The 16,192-nt window shown below is 39.6% G+C and overlaps 1 protein-coding gene across 1 annotated transcript in view; it reads left to right on the plus strand.

Moving 5' to 3' along the window:
- The window catches only part of slc2a15b (solute carrier family 2 member 15b), a 71,529-nt gene that overhangs the window by 11,667 nt on the left and 43,670 nt on the right, over window positions 1-16,192 (plus strand). Inside the window, exon 3 of the mRNA XM_061987833.1 lies at window positions 15,669-15,829. Coding sequence (XP_061843817.1) covers window positions 15,669-15,829 — 161 coding nt within the window. The remainder of the gene's footprint in view (window positions 1-15,668; window positions 15,830-16,192) is intronic.

Genomic DNA, 16,192 nt, shown 5'->3' on the forward strand with positions numbered 1-16,192 from the left:
ATAGCAATGCAAATTGTCCTGTCTTCTGCCACTACTCATTTAGGGGTTCTACAGTTCATCTTCTCAACCCTACTCAGTGGCCTAGTGGTTAGAGCAGGGTTCGGCAACCTTTTTTTTGCTTTGTGCTATATATAAACCAGGGGTCTCAGACAGACACGCAAGTTTTATAAGAATGGCGCTTGACAGCGTCATACTTGCCAACCCTCCCGATTTTTCCGGGAGACTCCCGAATTTCAGGGCAACTATTCTCTCAAATTTCTTCTGATTTTCACCCAAACAACAATAATAATGGCGTGCCGTGTTGGCACATAATTTCACGCCCTCTACAACCTGTACTAACAGCGTGCCAGCCCAGTCACATGTTGTATGCAGCTTCTGCAGACACATGTGTGACTGCAAGGCAGACTTAGTCAACAGCCATACAGGTTACACTGAGAGTGCGGTCAACAGCCATACAGGTTACACTGAGAGTGGTGTTATAAACAACTTTAACACTCTTACTAATATGCGCCACACTGTGAACCCACACCAAACAAGAATGACAAACACATTTCGGGAGAACATCCGCACCGTCACACAACATAAACACAACAGAACAAATACCCAGAATCCCATGCATCCCTAACTCTTCCGGGCTACATCATACACCCCCGCTACCACCAAACCCCGCCCCCCCCCAACCCTGCCCCCCCACACATCACCCCCCCGACCCCTCGTGCGTCGGTTGAGGTGGTATTTGTCATTCTTGTTTGGTGTGGGTTCACAGTGTGGCGCATATTAGTAGGAGTGTTAAAGTTGTTTATATCGCCACCCTCAGTGTGATCTGTATGGCTGTTGACCAAGTATGCCTTGTTGTATGCATATATTACATATAGCCTATTATCTCTGCAATATTGACTAGTGACACACCAAAAATTCGGCCATCGAAAAAACACTTTGCTCACCAAAACCGTATGTTGTGATAAAGAATCCACTTCCACTGGCGGACCGCATCTTTCCCGGCGCACACAAATGACATAGCTCGCCCAAAGCTGGTGAAAAGGTCACATTCAGGTGAAATTATCATACCGAGTCATACCAAAGACTATACAAATGGTACCCGTTACCTCCCTGCTTGGCACTCAGCATCAAGGGTTGGAATTGGGGGTTAAATTGCCAAAATTATTCCCGAGCGCGGCCGCCGCTGCTGCTCACTGCTCCCCTCACCTCCCAGGGAGTGGAACAAGGGGATGGGTCAATTGCAGAGGATAATTTCACCACACCTAGTGTGTGTGTGACTATCAGTGGTACTTCAACTTTAACTTTTAAATTGAAAGGATCCGATTCCAATCCCAATCGGAATACCTCTTGATGTGGCCTGAATCTGAAGCGAAAAGGTCAGATTTGAAGCACTTTGGCGTGTTTAGACGGGGCCTTAACAAATGCCACGTAGAGAATGCTGTCATGAGGCTCATAGCTAAAACTACTACAGTCTTCATGGCTGTTGTGCATTTTTATATTACATTTGTGTATTCCATTTTGTATATTCCATTTGTATTGACAAACGTTTAGCCAAGTAATTACTGCTTGTTCTCTGGATCATCCATCCATCATCTGTGCTAATGTAGTTACAGCATCATATGTATGCATGAATCACATTGAAACTGGAAACAACACCTCCCAATCACAAGACGGAAAAGTAGAAATAGAATCCGAACACACTCACATTCAAACTTACGTGCAATTCAGAAGCTTTAATTAAAATAACCTGCAAAGTTTGAATTGAGGCAACTGGAATTGTTCTGTTGTATAATTAATGTTACCTTTAATCCAGGGGTGACAAACTCGTTTTAGATCGGGGGGCCACATGGAGAAAAATCTACTCCCACGGCACGATAACTTAAAAATAAAGACAACTTTGTTTAAAAATAGAACACACACATTCTGAAAATGTACAAATCATAATGTTGTAGGTTGATTTGTTTTTACACTTACATGTTGTGGTTAATAGTATTCTATCTTTATTTGTCATTATTTATATTTTCTGAATAAATTATGTGATAATGTTCATCAGTCAACTCATTGGTGTTAATGTTCAATCTATCAAGGTAAATTACAGTATGGTATTCATGTAGTTTGATCATTTTCGCTCCCCTAAACTCATTATAATTACCTCCTTTACAGAAAATAAACTGCATTTCTTAGTACCTTAAGTATCGTTATGTTAGGACCTGTCTATTTTGAATTTTCATATGTTTAGCTGTTTTAGTTCCTGTCTAGTGACTTATTTTCAGTTTTGACTTCCTGTTTTGTTTGTTGTCCTGCAGTGACATTATTCCCGGCCTCTGAGCGCCGTTTCCCTCCCCTGCTCTTAATTGTTGATTGGTGGACTCACCTGTCCCTGTTCGCTAATTATAAGGGTTAATATTCTTGCTTCACTTGCCTGTGTAGTTGTTTCATTACACTGACAAGCTTATTTGTTTCCTGAAGATTTTCCGTGTCTTGTGCACTCCCTGACTGCACTTGGCTGATTTTGACATTAAATATACCTTACCTACACGCCGTCTCTTGCCTCCGCATCTCGGGGTCACAACTACCGCAACCATGCCGCGACTTAACACAGTACCAGGTAATATTATCAATGGAGGACGAGGCTAAACATGTTACACAGAAGGAGAAGTCATGCAATGCCAATAACTAAGCTAACCGCTAAGCTTGCTTAAAAAAACACCATGAAATAAGTAATTGGTGAAGTTTAAGAAGTTTAGATAGAACCACATCACAGCAGGAAATTAAAAAAGTAAATGAATAAGAGTCTAGAGAGAGAACAATATAACGTCAACTGTTGGTGTGTCAGTATTGTCACAGTCAACACACAACTTGTAAAAGGGGGATCATCCATAAATTGGTGGTGTCAGTATAAATATTTTTTTTCAATGATCCAGTAACGTCTGAAGAACTGCTATTGCTTGAATCCTGTCCAGTCCAAAAAGTTGACCCTCCGTCACCTTGTTATCGTGGCCGTCAAATTAGATGTGGTATTTTTCCGAAAACTACAAAGTTACTGATGGAAAAGCTGATATTTACCCACCACAAAATCCGCAGAAGAATATCTCAGAGAACTGCAGGTCATGCAACTATACGGTGTTAATGTGGTTAGCGCGAAGCTATGACCATGTGACTTGGAGGATTCGTCACTCATTAGTTACGCCAGGGTGATCCAGACCACATTGAGGTTTAGACCTCAGTTGATCTTGGGATTATAGATGATACTTAAAGGCCTACTGAAACCCACTACTACCGACCACGCAGTCTGATAGTTTATATATCAATGATGAAATCTTAACATTGCAACACATGCCAATACGGCCGGGTTAGCTTACTAAAGTGCAATTTTAAATTCCGCGCGAAATATCCTGCTGAAAACGTCTCGGTATGATGACGCCTGCGCGTGATGTCACGGATTGTAGAGGACATTTTGGGACAGCATGGTGGCCAGCTATTAAGTCATCTGTTTTCATCGCAAAATTCCACAGTATTCTGGACATCTGTGTTGGTGAATCTTTTGCAATTTGTTCAATGAACAATGGAGACAGCAAAGAAGAAAGCTGTAGGTGGGAAGCGGTGTATTGCGGCAGGTGTTGTGCTGGATAACGCACCCCCGCCGTAGAATGCACCCCTTGACTGTTGTGCCGGATGACACAGCCGGTGTTTCATTGTTTACATTCCCGGAAGATGACAGTCAAGCTTTACCATTGGCCTGTGGAGAACTGGGACAACAGAGACTCTTACCAGGAGGACTTTTAGTTGGATGCGCAGACGCGGTACCGTGAGTACGCATGCAGCTGCGGCTTCCAAACATTTAATCGCTTGCCCGTACCTGCGTGCCGCTATGTGCATGTCACGTACGTAACTTTGGGGACTTTGGGGAAATATATGTGCTGTATGAACTTTGGGGAGGTGAACAGTACTTTGGGCTGTGGGATTGAGTGTGTTGTGCAGGTGTTTGAGTTGTATTAGCGGGTTATATGGACGGGAGGGGAGAGGTGTTTGTTATGCGGGATTAATTTGTGGCATATTAAATATAAGCCTGATTGTGTTGTGGCTAATAGAGTATATATATGTCTTGTGTTTATTTACTGTTTTAGTCATTCCCAGCTGAATATCAGGTCCCACCCGCCTCATCCACTGCCCTCTAGTCCTTCATTCTCACTTTCCTCATCCACAAATCTTTCATCCTCGCTCAAATTAATGGGGAAATCGTCGCTTTCTCGGTCCGAATCGCTCTCGCTGCTGGTGGCCATGATTGTAAACAATGTGCAGATGTGAGGAGCTCCACAACCTGTGACGTCACGCTACTCGTCTGCTACTTCCGGTACAGGCAAGGCTTTTTTATCAGCGACCAAAAGTTCTGAACTTTATCTTCGATGTTCTCTACTAAATCCTTTCAGCAAAAATATGGCAATATCACGAAATGATCAAGTATGACACATAGAATGGACCTGCTATCCCCGTTTAAATAAGAAAATCGCATTTCAGTAGGCCTTTAAGGGACTGCAATGTCTGAATTAATGACATTATTATAAACATTTCTATCAGATAGAAAATTGATCCCCCAACCATCGGTAGTCGAGTGGTTAGTTTAATTTGCGATCCATGATTTTTTTCAAAATCAATTCAAAATCCCACCTATTTTGAATGGCGCATCCTTGTGACTCCGTGCAGTAAAAGCACTGGAGACAATGAATGGAATCACAAATTGTTTCTCGATTGATTGACACTATAAATACTGACATTGAGCATTAACAGTAGCTCTTTACGACAACCTCGGTTTTTATTACTTACCTGTTTCAAAAGGTCACACAAAAACCAAATTGTATGAAATCCAAAGCAATGTATTCTCTAAGAAATCATGCACATCAAATTAATCTACTCCAGACACCCAAAAATCTGAACACAAAACACATTTTATCGAGAACACTCGCAACTTTCCATGGCCCCATGGTGCCTTTTTTACAGTTATTTTAGGGAGGTGTATAACTAGGATTTTATCAATACCAAAACCAATATTGATATTCCTTATCGATACTGGTATTCACCAGTACTCTTATTGGTACTATATGTAACTGGTGTGAATAAAGATGTGGAAAAAGTGCATTTTTATTAGCATTTTTATTAGCACAAGAGGTTCTACACCACCAACATCTGTAACATCTCACAGCGGGTGTCTTTTATCAACCCCTGCTTTTTAAGTCTTAAACAATTCAACTATGTTTGCAGTGCAAGGTGCAATACAGTTACGCCACTGGTGGGCCGTGCGTTTCTCACCTAGGCCTTCAGTGATGTCCGACTTCAACGATTACCTCTCCAAATACCATCATTGATGTCACCACATGACCATTGCTGGAGAAATACTATACAGAAACACATTTACGCACTACTGGGCATTGTACAAAACTGGTTATTTTCTGGCGCATTTAACCCGCATCAGCAATCAAAACATACTGTAGTGGTACTGTAAAAATTAAAATTGCAAAAAAGACATTAAACGTGAAAAAATTAAGAAATAAAATATCTGAACTCACATTTCATCGCCGGGACAGCTGAACTAGCTTCCGGCGTTGGCCGACATCGTCTCACAAGATGTAGTTTATCTTTAAATATCCTTCTTGAAAATGGCCTTGAAAATATATGTGTTGTCTTGTCTAATGATAAAAGATGCAGACGAGGCGTGTTGGCTGAATTCTTAAAGTTTACTCCACAGCGTGCCCATCAAAAACATCAAGCAGCCGACAATCTAAACGGGGCTACTGCGCATGCTCTTCACTACTGTGGGATGCTGGGTAATGGAGTTCTTATGTTACCTAGCTCATAACATGGCAATGTATATCTGCCTTAGGCCAGCGAGAAGGCCTCACTGACAACAACTCGTGATCTGATTGGCTATCGCAACTGTCTGTCAAATGTTTGTGTCCATTCACTTACAGTGACATTGTTGATTCTGAAGGCCCCGGGCAGATTTGGTGCACCATGGCAACATAAGCCAGCTAAATTCTGATAGGATACAAACTAAAACTAAAAACAACAAGGAGCATAATATGACATGAAGAGAATATGAATACTTTTAGATATTTAGGGAAGGGAAGTTATGCCATTATCTTTTAAAGACCACACCGATCATCACTGTGTTTCTATTCGTTACAATTACACTCAGCGCAAAATAATATTTGTAGATGGGATTTATGTGCAGAGCACAGACATTTTGATATTTGACATTATGATGTATCATAAAAAATATACAATATAAATTAGTGATGTCCGATAATTAGCTTTTTGCCGATATCTGATATTCCGATATTGTCCAACTCATTAATTACCGATACCGATATCAACCGATATATGCAGTGGTGGAATTAACACATTATTATGCCTAATTTGGACAACCAGGTATGGTGAAGATAAGGTACTTTTTAAAACATTTTATAAAATAAGATCAATAAATTAAAAACATTTTCTTGAATAAAAAAGAAAGTAAAACAATATAAAAACAGTTACATAGAAACTAGTAATTAATGACAATGAGTAAAATTAACTGTTTAAGGTTAGTACTATTAGTGGACCAGCAGCACGCACAATCATGTGTGCTTACGGACTGTATCCCTTGCAGACTGTATTGATATATATTGATATATAATGTAGGAACCAGAATATTAATAACAGAAAGAAACAACCCTTTTGTGTGAATGAGTGTGAATGAGTTTAAATGGGGGAGGGAGGTTTTTTGGGTTGGTGCACTAATTGTAAGTGTATCTTGGGTTTTTTATGTTGATTTAATAAAAAAAAAGAATTAAAAAAATTAAATAAAAATAAAAAGATACCGATAATTTCTGATATAACATTTTAACGCATTTATCGGCCGATAATATCGGCAGGCCGATATTATTGGACATCTCTAATATAAATCAATACACTCAATTAGCATGTTAGGTGGGTGTGCATTTAAGCAAGGTGTGTTATGATGCCACGCAAACCCGACGCCATGGAGTGACGTCAGATGGCGACTACAAACCTGTCAGCGGATGCTATCTTGCATCTGAGAAATTTTATGGATTATAATATGACTTCAATTTTCCACTTTTTTGAGGAGATTAATATTGGCCTGTGGATTACTGGATCGATAGGAGGATGGTTGATAAAGCACGTTCACTTCAAACTCATACTAACTCTTAGCGTGCGTGACTTTTGATGTAGGTGCAGTGGAAAAGGGGAATCGGTCACATTACGACATTTTACGCTACTTACCGCATTTAGATTCTGTTTTTAGCGAATCTTAATTCCGCCCGCAATTCTAACGATTCGTAAATCATTACGTGAGGAACTCGAGATAAAGGCTGACATTTATTTTGCTGCCCTCAGCTGCGCGATTCTCTTCACTTCATCGATCCTTTTCAATCGTACACGCAGTCTTAGTAGATCGTGCGCAACATGCCCACTAATAGTACAGGCTATTTTATAGATTGCACACGCTGTTTAGCACGAGATATTTAGATCTTAGTAAATCAGTCTACTCAGCAATACCATTTGCAAAACTTAATAGCTGACCTTAGGTGCTGATCAAAACAAGCAGGGACCAAAAGAAATTTAAATGATTTGTTTTGGTGTATGCTTGTCACGTCGGGGTCGCATAGTTTTCCAAAAGGTCGTTTCCCCAAGATGCAGAAGGTCGCAGGAAGCAGTGGGCTAGTGAGAAGGATGATTTATTCAAATAACAAGGCTCGTGTTGTCACGATACCAATATTTTGGTATGTATTTCGATACTTTTTGGTACTTTTCGATACTTTTCTAAATAAAGGGGACCACAAAAAATTGCATTATTGGCTTTATTTTAACAAAAAATCTTAGGGTACATTAAACATATGTTTCCTATTGCAAGTTTGTCCTTAAATAAAATAGTGAACATTCTAGACAACTTGTCTTTTATTAGTAAGTAAGCAAACAAAGGCTCCTAATTTAGCTGCTGACATATGCAGTGACCTCTGATTAGTGACCAGGAGCAGGTGAGCGTCCCAACCACTAATCAGAGGCAGGTGACAAAAATCAACACCAACAACTATATATAACCAATGTTCCCTCTAATTTGTCATGTGTGTGAGCAAACGCATAAACACCTTGAGCATTCAGTGGAATACAGACGTGCACACTGTGGTCATACCAGTGGCACATTTGTCTCAAACCTGACATAACAATTTAAATGTCTTATTATTATAATCAAGTGACTAGTCAATTTCAAGAGATTATGTTCTAATATATGTGATTTGGCCCACTTAGATATTGTTGTTTTTTTTAATCAGCTATGCACTATAGTATTTTTTGCCTGGGTGGGTGTCCTGCTTTGGAAAAATTGTGTAACCCTTTCAGAGATCACATTTAGTTCCCCTTAAAACATTCACATGTTGCATGAGAGGAAGTGTTTATTAACTTTCTGTTCGTAAATATTTTTATTAGCAATTATGTAGTCCTGTAACATCATTTCATGATTAATATAAAAAAAATAATTTTCTTAACAAATGACAGTAGAATAAGCACACTGATTGAGGAGTCATGGTAAAACGACCTGAAATTGACACTTTACGTGTAGTGTTGGAGTTGTCCGACTTTTTGTGTGGCCATAAACGCACCAGTGGCTAATTGCCATAGTGTATGTGTTGGTGCAGGTGAGAGAGAGCAAGCGGCTGCTGTTGATATAACAGATGACAAAGAGTTGCTTTTGGCTTGGTTTGTACGGTAGACAACGACCAGTTTTGCTAGATAAAAGTATTTTACACATTGTTTTGGTGTGGTTATGGCCGACAAACAATTTCGCTAAATAAAGGGACCGATGGAATCCCTGTCCTCCTTTAAGTGTCTCCACAGACGTTACAATAATTTAAGTGTTGACAAACATTGTTTTTATCTGTTGTGGCCGCCTTTCGTCACCTGTTACTCACAGTTGCATTGCAAAATCACATAAACCCCGTTTCTATATGACTTGAGAAATTGTGTTGGATGTAAATATAAACGGAATACAATGATTTGCAAATCCTTTTCAACCCATATTCAATTGAATGCAGTATAAAGACAAGATATTTGATGTTCAAACTCATAAACTTGTTTTTTTTTTTGCAAATAATAATTAACTCAGAATTTCAAGGCTGCAGCACATGCCAAAGTAGTTGGGAAAGGGCATGTTCACCACTGTGTTACATGGCCTTTCCTTTTAACAACACTCAGTAAACGTTTGGGAACTGAGGAGACACATTTTTTAAGCTTCTCAGGTGGAATTTTTTCCCATTCTTGCTTGATGTACAGCTTAAGTTGTTCAACAGTCCGGAGGTCTCCGTTGTGGTATTTTAGGCTTCATAATGTGCCACACATTTTCAATGGGAGACAGGTCTGGACTACAAGCAGGCCAGTCTAGTACCCGCACTCTTTTACTATGAAGCCACATTGATGTAACACGTGGCTTGGCATTTTCTTGCTGAAATGAGCAGGGGCGTCCATGGTAACGTTGCTTGGATGGCAACATATGTTGCTCCAAAACCTTACAGCATTAATGTTGCCTTCACAGATGTGTAAGTTGCCAATGTCTTGGGCACTAATACACCCCCATACCATCACAGATGCTGGCTTTTCAACTTTGCGCCTATAACAATTCGGATGGTTCTTTTCTTCTTTGGTCCGGAGAACACGACGTCCACAGTTTCTAAAAAAAAATTGAAATGTGGACTCGTCAGACCACAGAACACTTTTCCACTTTGTATCAGTCCATCTTAGATAAGCTCTAGCCCAGCGAAGCCGACGGCGTTTCTGGGTGTTGTTGATAAACGGTTTTTGCCTTGCATAGGAGAGTTTTAACTTGCACTTACAGATGTAGCGACCAACTGTAGTTACTGACAGTGGGTTTCTGAAGTGTTCCTGAGCCCACGTGGTGATATCCTTTACACACTGACGTCGCTTGTTGATGCATTACAGTCTGAGGGATCGAAGGTCACAGGCTTAGCTGCTTACGTGCAGTGATTTCTCCAGATTCTCTGAACCCTTTGATGATATTACGGACCGTAGATGGTGAAATCCCTAAATTCCTTGCAATAGCTGGTTGAGAAAGTTTTTTCTTAAACTGTTCAACAATTTTCTCACGCATTTGTTGACAAAGTGGTGACCCTCGCCCCATCCTTGTTTGTGAATGACTGAGCATTTCATGGAATCTACTTTTATACCCAATCATGGCACCCACCTGTTCCCAATTTGCCTGTTCACCTGTGGGATGTTCCAAATAAGTGTTTGATGAGCATTCCTCAACTTTATCAGTATTTATTGCCACCTTTTCCAACTTCTGTGTCACGTTTTGCTGGCATCAAATTCTAAATTTAATGATTATTTGCAAAACAAAAAATGTTTATCAGTTTGAACATCAAATATGTTGTCTTTGTAGCATATTCAACTGAATATGGGTTGAAAATGATTTGCAAATCATTGTATTCCGTTTATATTCACATCTAACCAGGGACGTGCACATGATTATAGAGGGGCAGGGGCTCAAAGTCAAAAAAGGGCAGGAACATTTTTTTTGGTCCTTTACACAATATGGAAATTAATGTAAAATTAAATTTGCTAACTAGGAAGCTAACTACTTAGCTGTGTCCTTTGTAGGTAAAAGTGATTGCCATTTCTTTTGTGTCAACAAATTATTTTCATAATGAGTTAATTCACATTATCATAGGCTTGGAAGACATGAAAAGCAACAAAACACTGGTTTATTATTAGGCTATTTATTGTTAAAGATAAGCACTTTAATATTGAACATTGAACAGTGCAACTTTGAAAAAAAATACAAAAATAAATACCCAAATGGAAAAAACTTCAATGTGAAAATCTGTCCTTCTTCCCTTAACTTGATGAAAACACCATCAAGTTGTAACTTATGGTCTTTCTCACTTAATGCTCAGACTAAACAACTGAAACGCAATACAGGCCCAAAAATATGGACCAGGGGCCAGTAGAGGGCTGTAGAATGGAGGCCACCCATACCCAAATATGCTCCTCAATGTAAATTCAGGGCTTCCATGGTGCTAGTACTTGGTTTTAGCCATGCATTAAGAGGTCTGCTACCCTTAGCTGCTTCCTGGCGCTCCTTCTCCTTCCTTTTCTGTATCCTTTCTTTTTTTGGCATTGTGCTGCAGGCATAATCAACATGAATCAAGTTTAAATACAGATGGTAATATTCCTAACAGATAACCTACATCTTGTATCCCCAGAATGCTGAAATTATTATTATTATTAATAATAATAATTATTATTATTATCATTATTCTTCTTATTATTATTGTTATTATTATCATTATTATTATTATTATTTTGTTAACCCACACAGTAATAGCAAAGTCACAATAAAGTTTATATCCAAACCTCTACTGTGAGAGAAATGTGATCCGCCGTAAACACAGTGAATTTTATTTTGAAAATCAACCCGGTGTTTTATTTTGTATTTTGTACACTACTTTCTGTCCCGCACGATCCGCTCTGCTCTGTGCGGAATTGATGTGCCGTGCTCAATTGATGCGCCGTGCTCCGACGTCCGGCAAAAACAGAAGCTGGCACATTGAATAATAGAATAATACAGCGTTTTTCTGAAATATTACCCATATTAGATGCTGAATAAGTGGACGGCGACTAGACCATAACTCACAGGTTCAAGTTGCTCCACTGTCACGTCTCCTCAGGGGCGCACTTGGCTCTCTCTCCTCTCACTTACTCACTCACTCGCCCTCTCTCTCTCTCTCTCTGGCGGAAGCGGCAGGCTCAAACAACCCGGTATTACAAGAAACCATGGAGTTTTTGTACCGCTGTTTTTTTTTCATCCCTGACAGGAATTTATTAATGTTATTTAAAGAAAAAAAACACACACAAAAAAACACACACACACAGGCATAGGGCACTTTTTAAGACGAGGCAAAAAAGGGCAGGGGCTCAAGCACCCATAGGGCCCTATGTGTGCACGTGCCTGCATCTAACACAATTTCCCAACTCAAGTTTATTTTGTTTAGAGTGGGATTTGATTTTTTGCGCGGCATAGATTTGCTGTGCGCAGAGGACGTGTGAGCAGTGCGCAATTGCGCAGGTGTGCACCTTAGACGGAATGTTGCATACAACACAGATTTGGTAATAAAAAGAGCTGTAAGATATATATATATATATATATATATATATATATATATATATATATATATATATATATATATATATATATATATATATATATATATATATTACTGATATCCATCCATCCATCCATTTTCTACCGCTTATTCCCTTTGGGGTCGCGGGGGGCGCTGTAGCCTATCTCAGCTACAATCGGGCGGAAGGCGGTGTACACCCTGGACAAGTCGCCACCTCATCGCAGGGCCAACACAGATAGACAGACAACATTCACACTCGCATTCACACACTAGGACCAATTTAGTGTTGCCAATCAACCTATCCCCAGGTGCATGTCTTTGGAGGTGGGAGGAAGCCGGAGTACCCGGAGGGAACCCACGCAGTCACGGGGAGAACATGCAAACTCCACACAGAAAGATCCCGAGCCTGGGATTGAACCCAAGACTACTCAGGTCCTTCGTATTGTGAGGCAGACGCACTAACCCCTCTTCCACCGTGCTACCCACTATTATTGTTATATCTCTTATGAAAAAACTTATAGCAACATGCATTTTCTTGAGGTTGGAACATTCACTAAAATTATTTGTTGTCTGGCTCACGCTGCTATATTGTGCCGAATATTCCATGACATAGTCAGGTAGCACACGTAAGAACCTCAATTACCTTTAGGACTGATCTATGAAGAACGCGCGGTTACATAGTGCATGTTATTTGTGGGTGTGTTGGAGGTGATCTACTAAGACTGTGTACAATTGACAACAAGTGCAAAAGTGGTGCAGACCGCCCTATTAAATTAGGATTTTTTTTGTGTACTAGCGCTTGGAGACACAGATTTTATCAATGATCTCACAACTATAAACCGCACCAACTTCCTAAGCTATAAAGAAGCAGTTCTGGGGGCTCATGTAACAAGTCTGGCATGCGCCCTTTCTCACGGCAAAGATGAGGTGTATCAAGGCTGACATTTTGCCATTTTTTTATTTTAACAATGTAAAAAAGATCAAGGCAAAGACACAAAACGCTTCATATTCATATTGTGAAGTGTAGTGGCACACTCGCACTGTCACATACAACCGTGTCAGTCCTCCTCCTGTATTGTAATAATAAATTGAGTAATCCAACAAGAGACAAAGTCGTACGTGTCCTGTTTGATAGCGCTGGCGTGTTTAAATGTAAAATATTTTTCACATGAAACTCTAATCTGGCTGTGAGCAGGCTACTGTATGAACACTTTATGTTGTAAATTACCGGTACAAACATCATGTTTATAATGGGGGTAATCCGAGTCACCCACTCTTCTAAAGTTGTACGTATCATACCGATGGATGGTTGCCAGCGACAAGCACATGGCTACTTTAATTATGATTTTGCTATTCAAAAGAAGCCTAACCTGGGCGTGCCACACCAGGCAAACTCTTGAGATTAATTCCACCTTGATAGCGATGTAACAAAGAAATGTGCTTGGATTTGTGTGTGCGCGCACTTTAATACATCTGGGTTTTTAGTTGCGTACACAGTTTTCTGGATTTGAACATACGTCTACTTTTAGTAGGAACTCCACACAACTCTTGTCACATAAGGCCCCTGAAGTGCAGTCTACAATGATCCTACTTTCCAGCACGTTGAAGGTGTGCTCTGCGATAGTGCGCTGGAAATAATCCAGACACAAGAAAATGTATGTTGGTCGACATTTTATCATAGGGAATATATATTGATTATTTTCTTTGTCTGCTGGCTCCAAAAAAGCCCTTAAAGTACCAGTAGAATGGAAAAACAAGTTGACTTTATGTGCTTATTTGTGAAAATGAAAATGAAGAATGAAGAAAATGAAGCGTTATCATAATGGGTGCAACAACTGAGGAAAGCTTATACCACAAACTGAACAATGAAATGGTCTTAGTCCATGTGTTGAGTCAAAATGCTTTTAGCAGAAAAGCTTTTACCACAAACTGAGCACTTATATGGTTTTACATCTGTGTGTGTTTTCATTTTTCAACAAAAAGAGTTGTTATTGGGAAAGCTTTTGCCACAAACTCAACAACTCAAAGATTTACACCTGTGTGTGTTCTCATGTGTTCAATCAAATTCCTCTTAACAGAAAAGCATTTGCCACAAACTGAACAAATAAATGGTTTTCCACCTGTGTGTGTTCTCATGTGTTGAGTCAAATGCGTTTTTAATCAACTTTTTCAAAGTAGAAGACTTATGTTGCTATGAAACAGTTTAGTTAATGTTGGAAGATTGCTAGTTTCCGTTAATTGTTCATGTGTGTGAGCAAACGCAAAAACTCCCTGAGCATTCAGTGGAGCCCATGTGAGCAACATCACACGTGCACACTGTGGCTACACTAGCAGCACACCTGTCCCAAACCTGACTAAATAACAAGTTCAATCTCCATCCATCCATCCATTTTCTACCGCTTGTTCCTTTCGGGGTCGCGGGGGGTGCTGGAGCCTATCTCAGCTGCATTCGGACAAGTCCCCACCTCATCACAGGGCCAACACAGATAGACAGACAACATTCTCTTACTATTATAATGAAATGACAGCAGTCATTTCCATGAGGTTATTTTCTAATATAAGTGTTTAGGCCCACTTACAATGACAATAACAAAACATAGTGTTTTTCATGAACTGTGTACATGTATTGTTTGTCTGGGTGGAGGTCCTGCTTTGGAAATAATTTGTACCCCTTTCAGACATTGCATTTAGTTCCCATTAAAACATTCACATGTTGCACAATGAGATGTAAGCAGGGGATCATGTGTACATTCCTGCAACTTCCTGTTTGTAAAAAATATATTTTTAGTAGTATTTATTTAATATACTAACAGCATTTCATGATTAATATTTACAAATTAAGATTCATAATAAATGACACTAGAATAAGCACACATTGTATTGGTAAATCATAGTGCAACAACCAGGAATTACACTTTATGTTTGGTGTTGGAGTTGTCCGACTTTTTGTGTGGCTGTAAACACATCACTGGCTAAGTGCCATATGTGCATGTGTTGGCGCAAGTGAGAAAGAGCGAGCGGCTGCAGTTGATATAACAAAGTTGCTTTTGGTCTGGTTTGTACCGCAGAAAATGACCACTTTTGCTAGATATACATTTTTTTACTAATGTTTTGGTGATGTGTTTATGGCCGACAATAAAGAGTTTTGCTCAGTAAAGTGATCGATGGAATTCATGTCCTCAAAGCGTCTCAACAAACGTTACAATATTTGAACAATGATGACGAAAACTGATTTCTCTGTCGTGTCCGTGTGTCGAAAATTGTTATGCGCTTATTTTTTTTTTTGATTTTGTGCGTGGCATAGATTTGCCGTGCGCAGAGGACGCTTGAGCAGTGCGCAATTGCACAGGCGCACACCTTAGAGGGAACGTTGGTTATGGACGTGGTGTATTTTTGATGAAACATTGTATTTTATATTGTGTTGTCATCACATTACTTTCCAACACTAACCCTTTTCTTTGTTCCTTCCATCAGTACATCAAAGCCTTCTACAATGAGACACTTAGGGAAGAATACAACTGGATTCTGGATGAGGAATCTCTCACAGTCTTGTATTCTCTCACCGTGTCCATCTTTGCTATTGGTGGAATGATCGGAGCAATGTTAGTGGGAAAATTGGTGACCAAATATGGAAGGTTAGTCTTTTCATGGCATTAGTGTTATATTGATTCGACAAAACCCAAAACCAGTGAAGTTGGCATGTTGTGTAATTCGTAAATAAAACATACAATGATTTGTAAATCCTTTTCAATTCATACTCAATTGAATAGACTGCAAAGACAAGATACTTAATGTTCGAACTGAGAAACCATTTTTTTTTTTTACAAATAATCATTAACTTAGAATTTAATGACAGCAACACAGTTCAACAGTCCGGGGTCTCCATTGAGGTATTTTAGGCTTCATATTGCGCCACACATTTTCAATGAGAGACAATTTGAAATGTGGAGTTTTCAGACCACAGAACACTTTTCCAGTTTGCATCAGTCCATTTTAGA

This window comes from Nerophis lumbriciformis, linkage group LG27 (assembly GCF_033978685.3).
Source record: "Nerophis lumbriciformis linkage group LG27, RoL_Nlum_v2.1, whole genome shotgun sequence".
NCBI lineage: Eukaryota > Metazoa > Chordata > Actinopteri > Syngnathiformes > Syngnathidae > Nerophis > Nerophis lumbriciformis.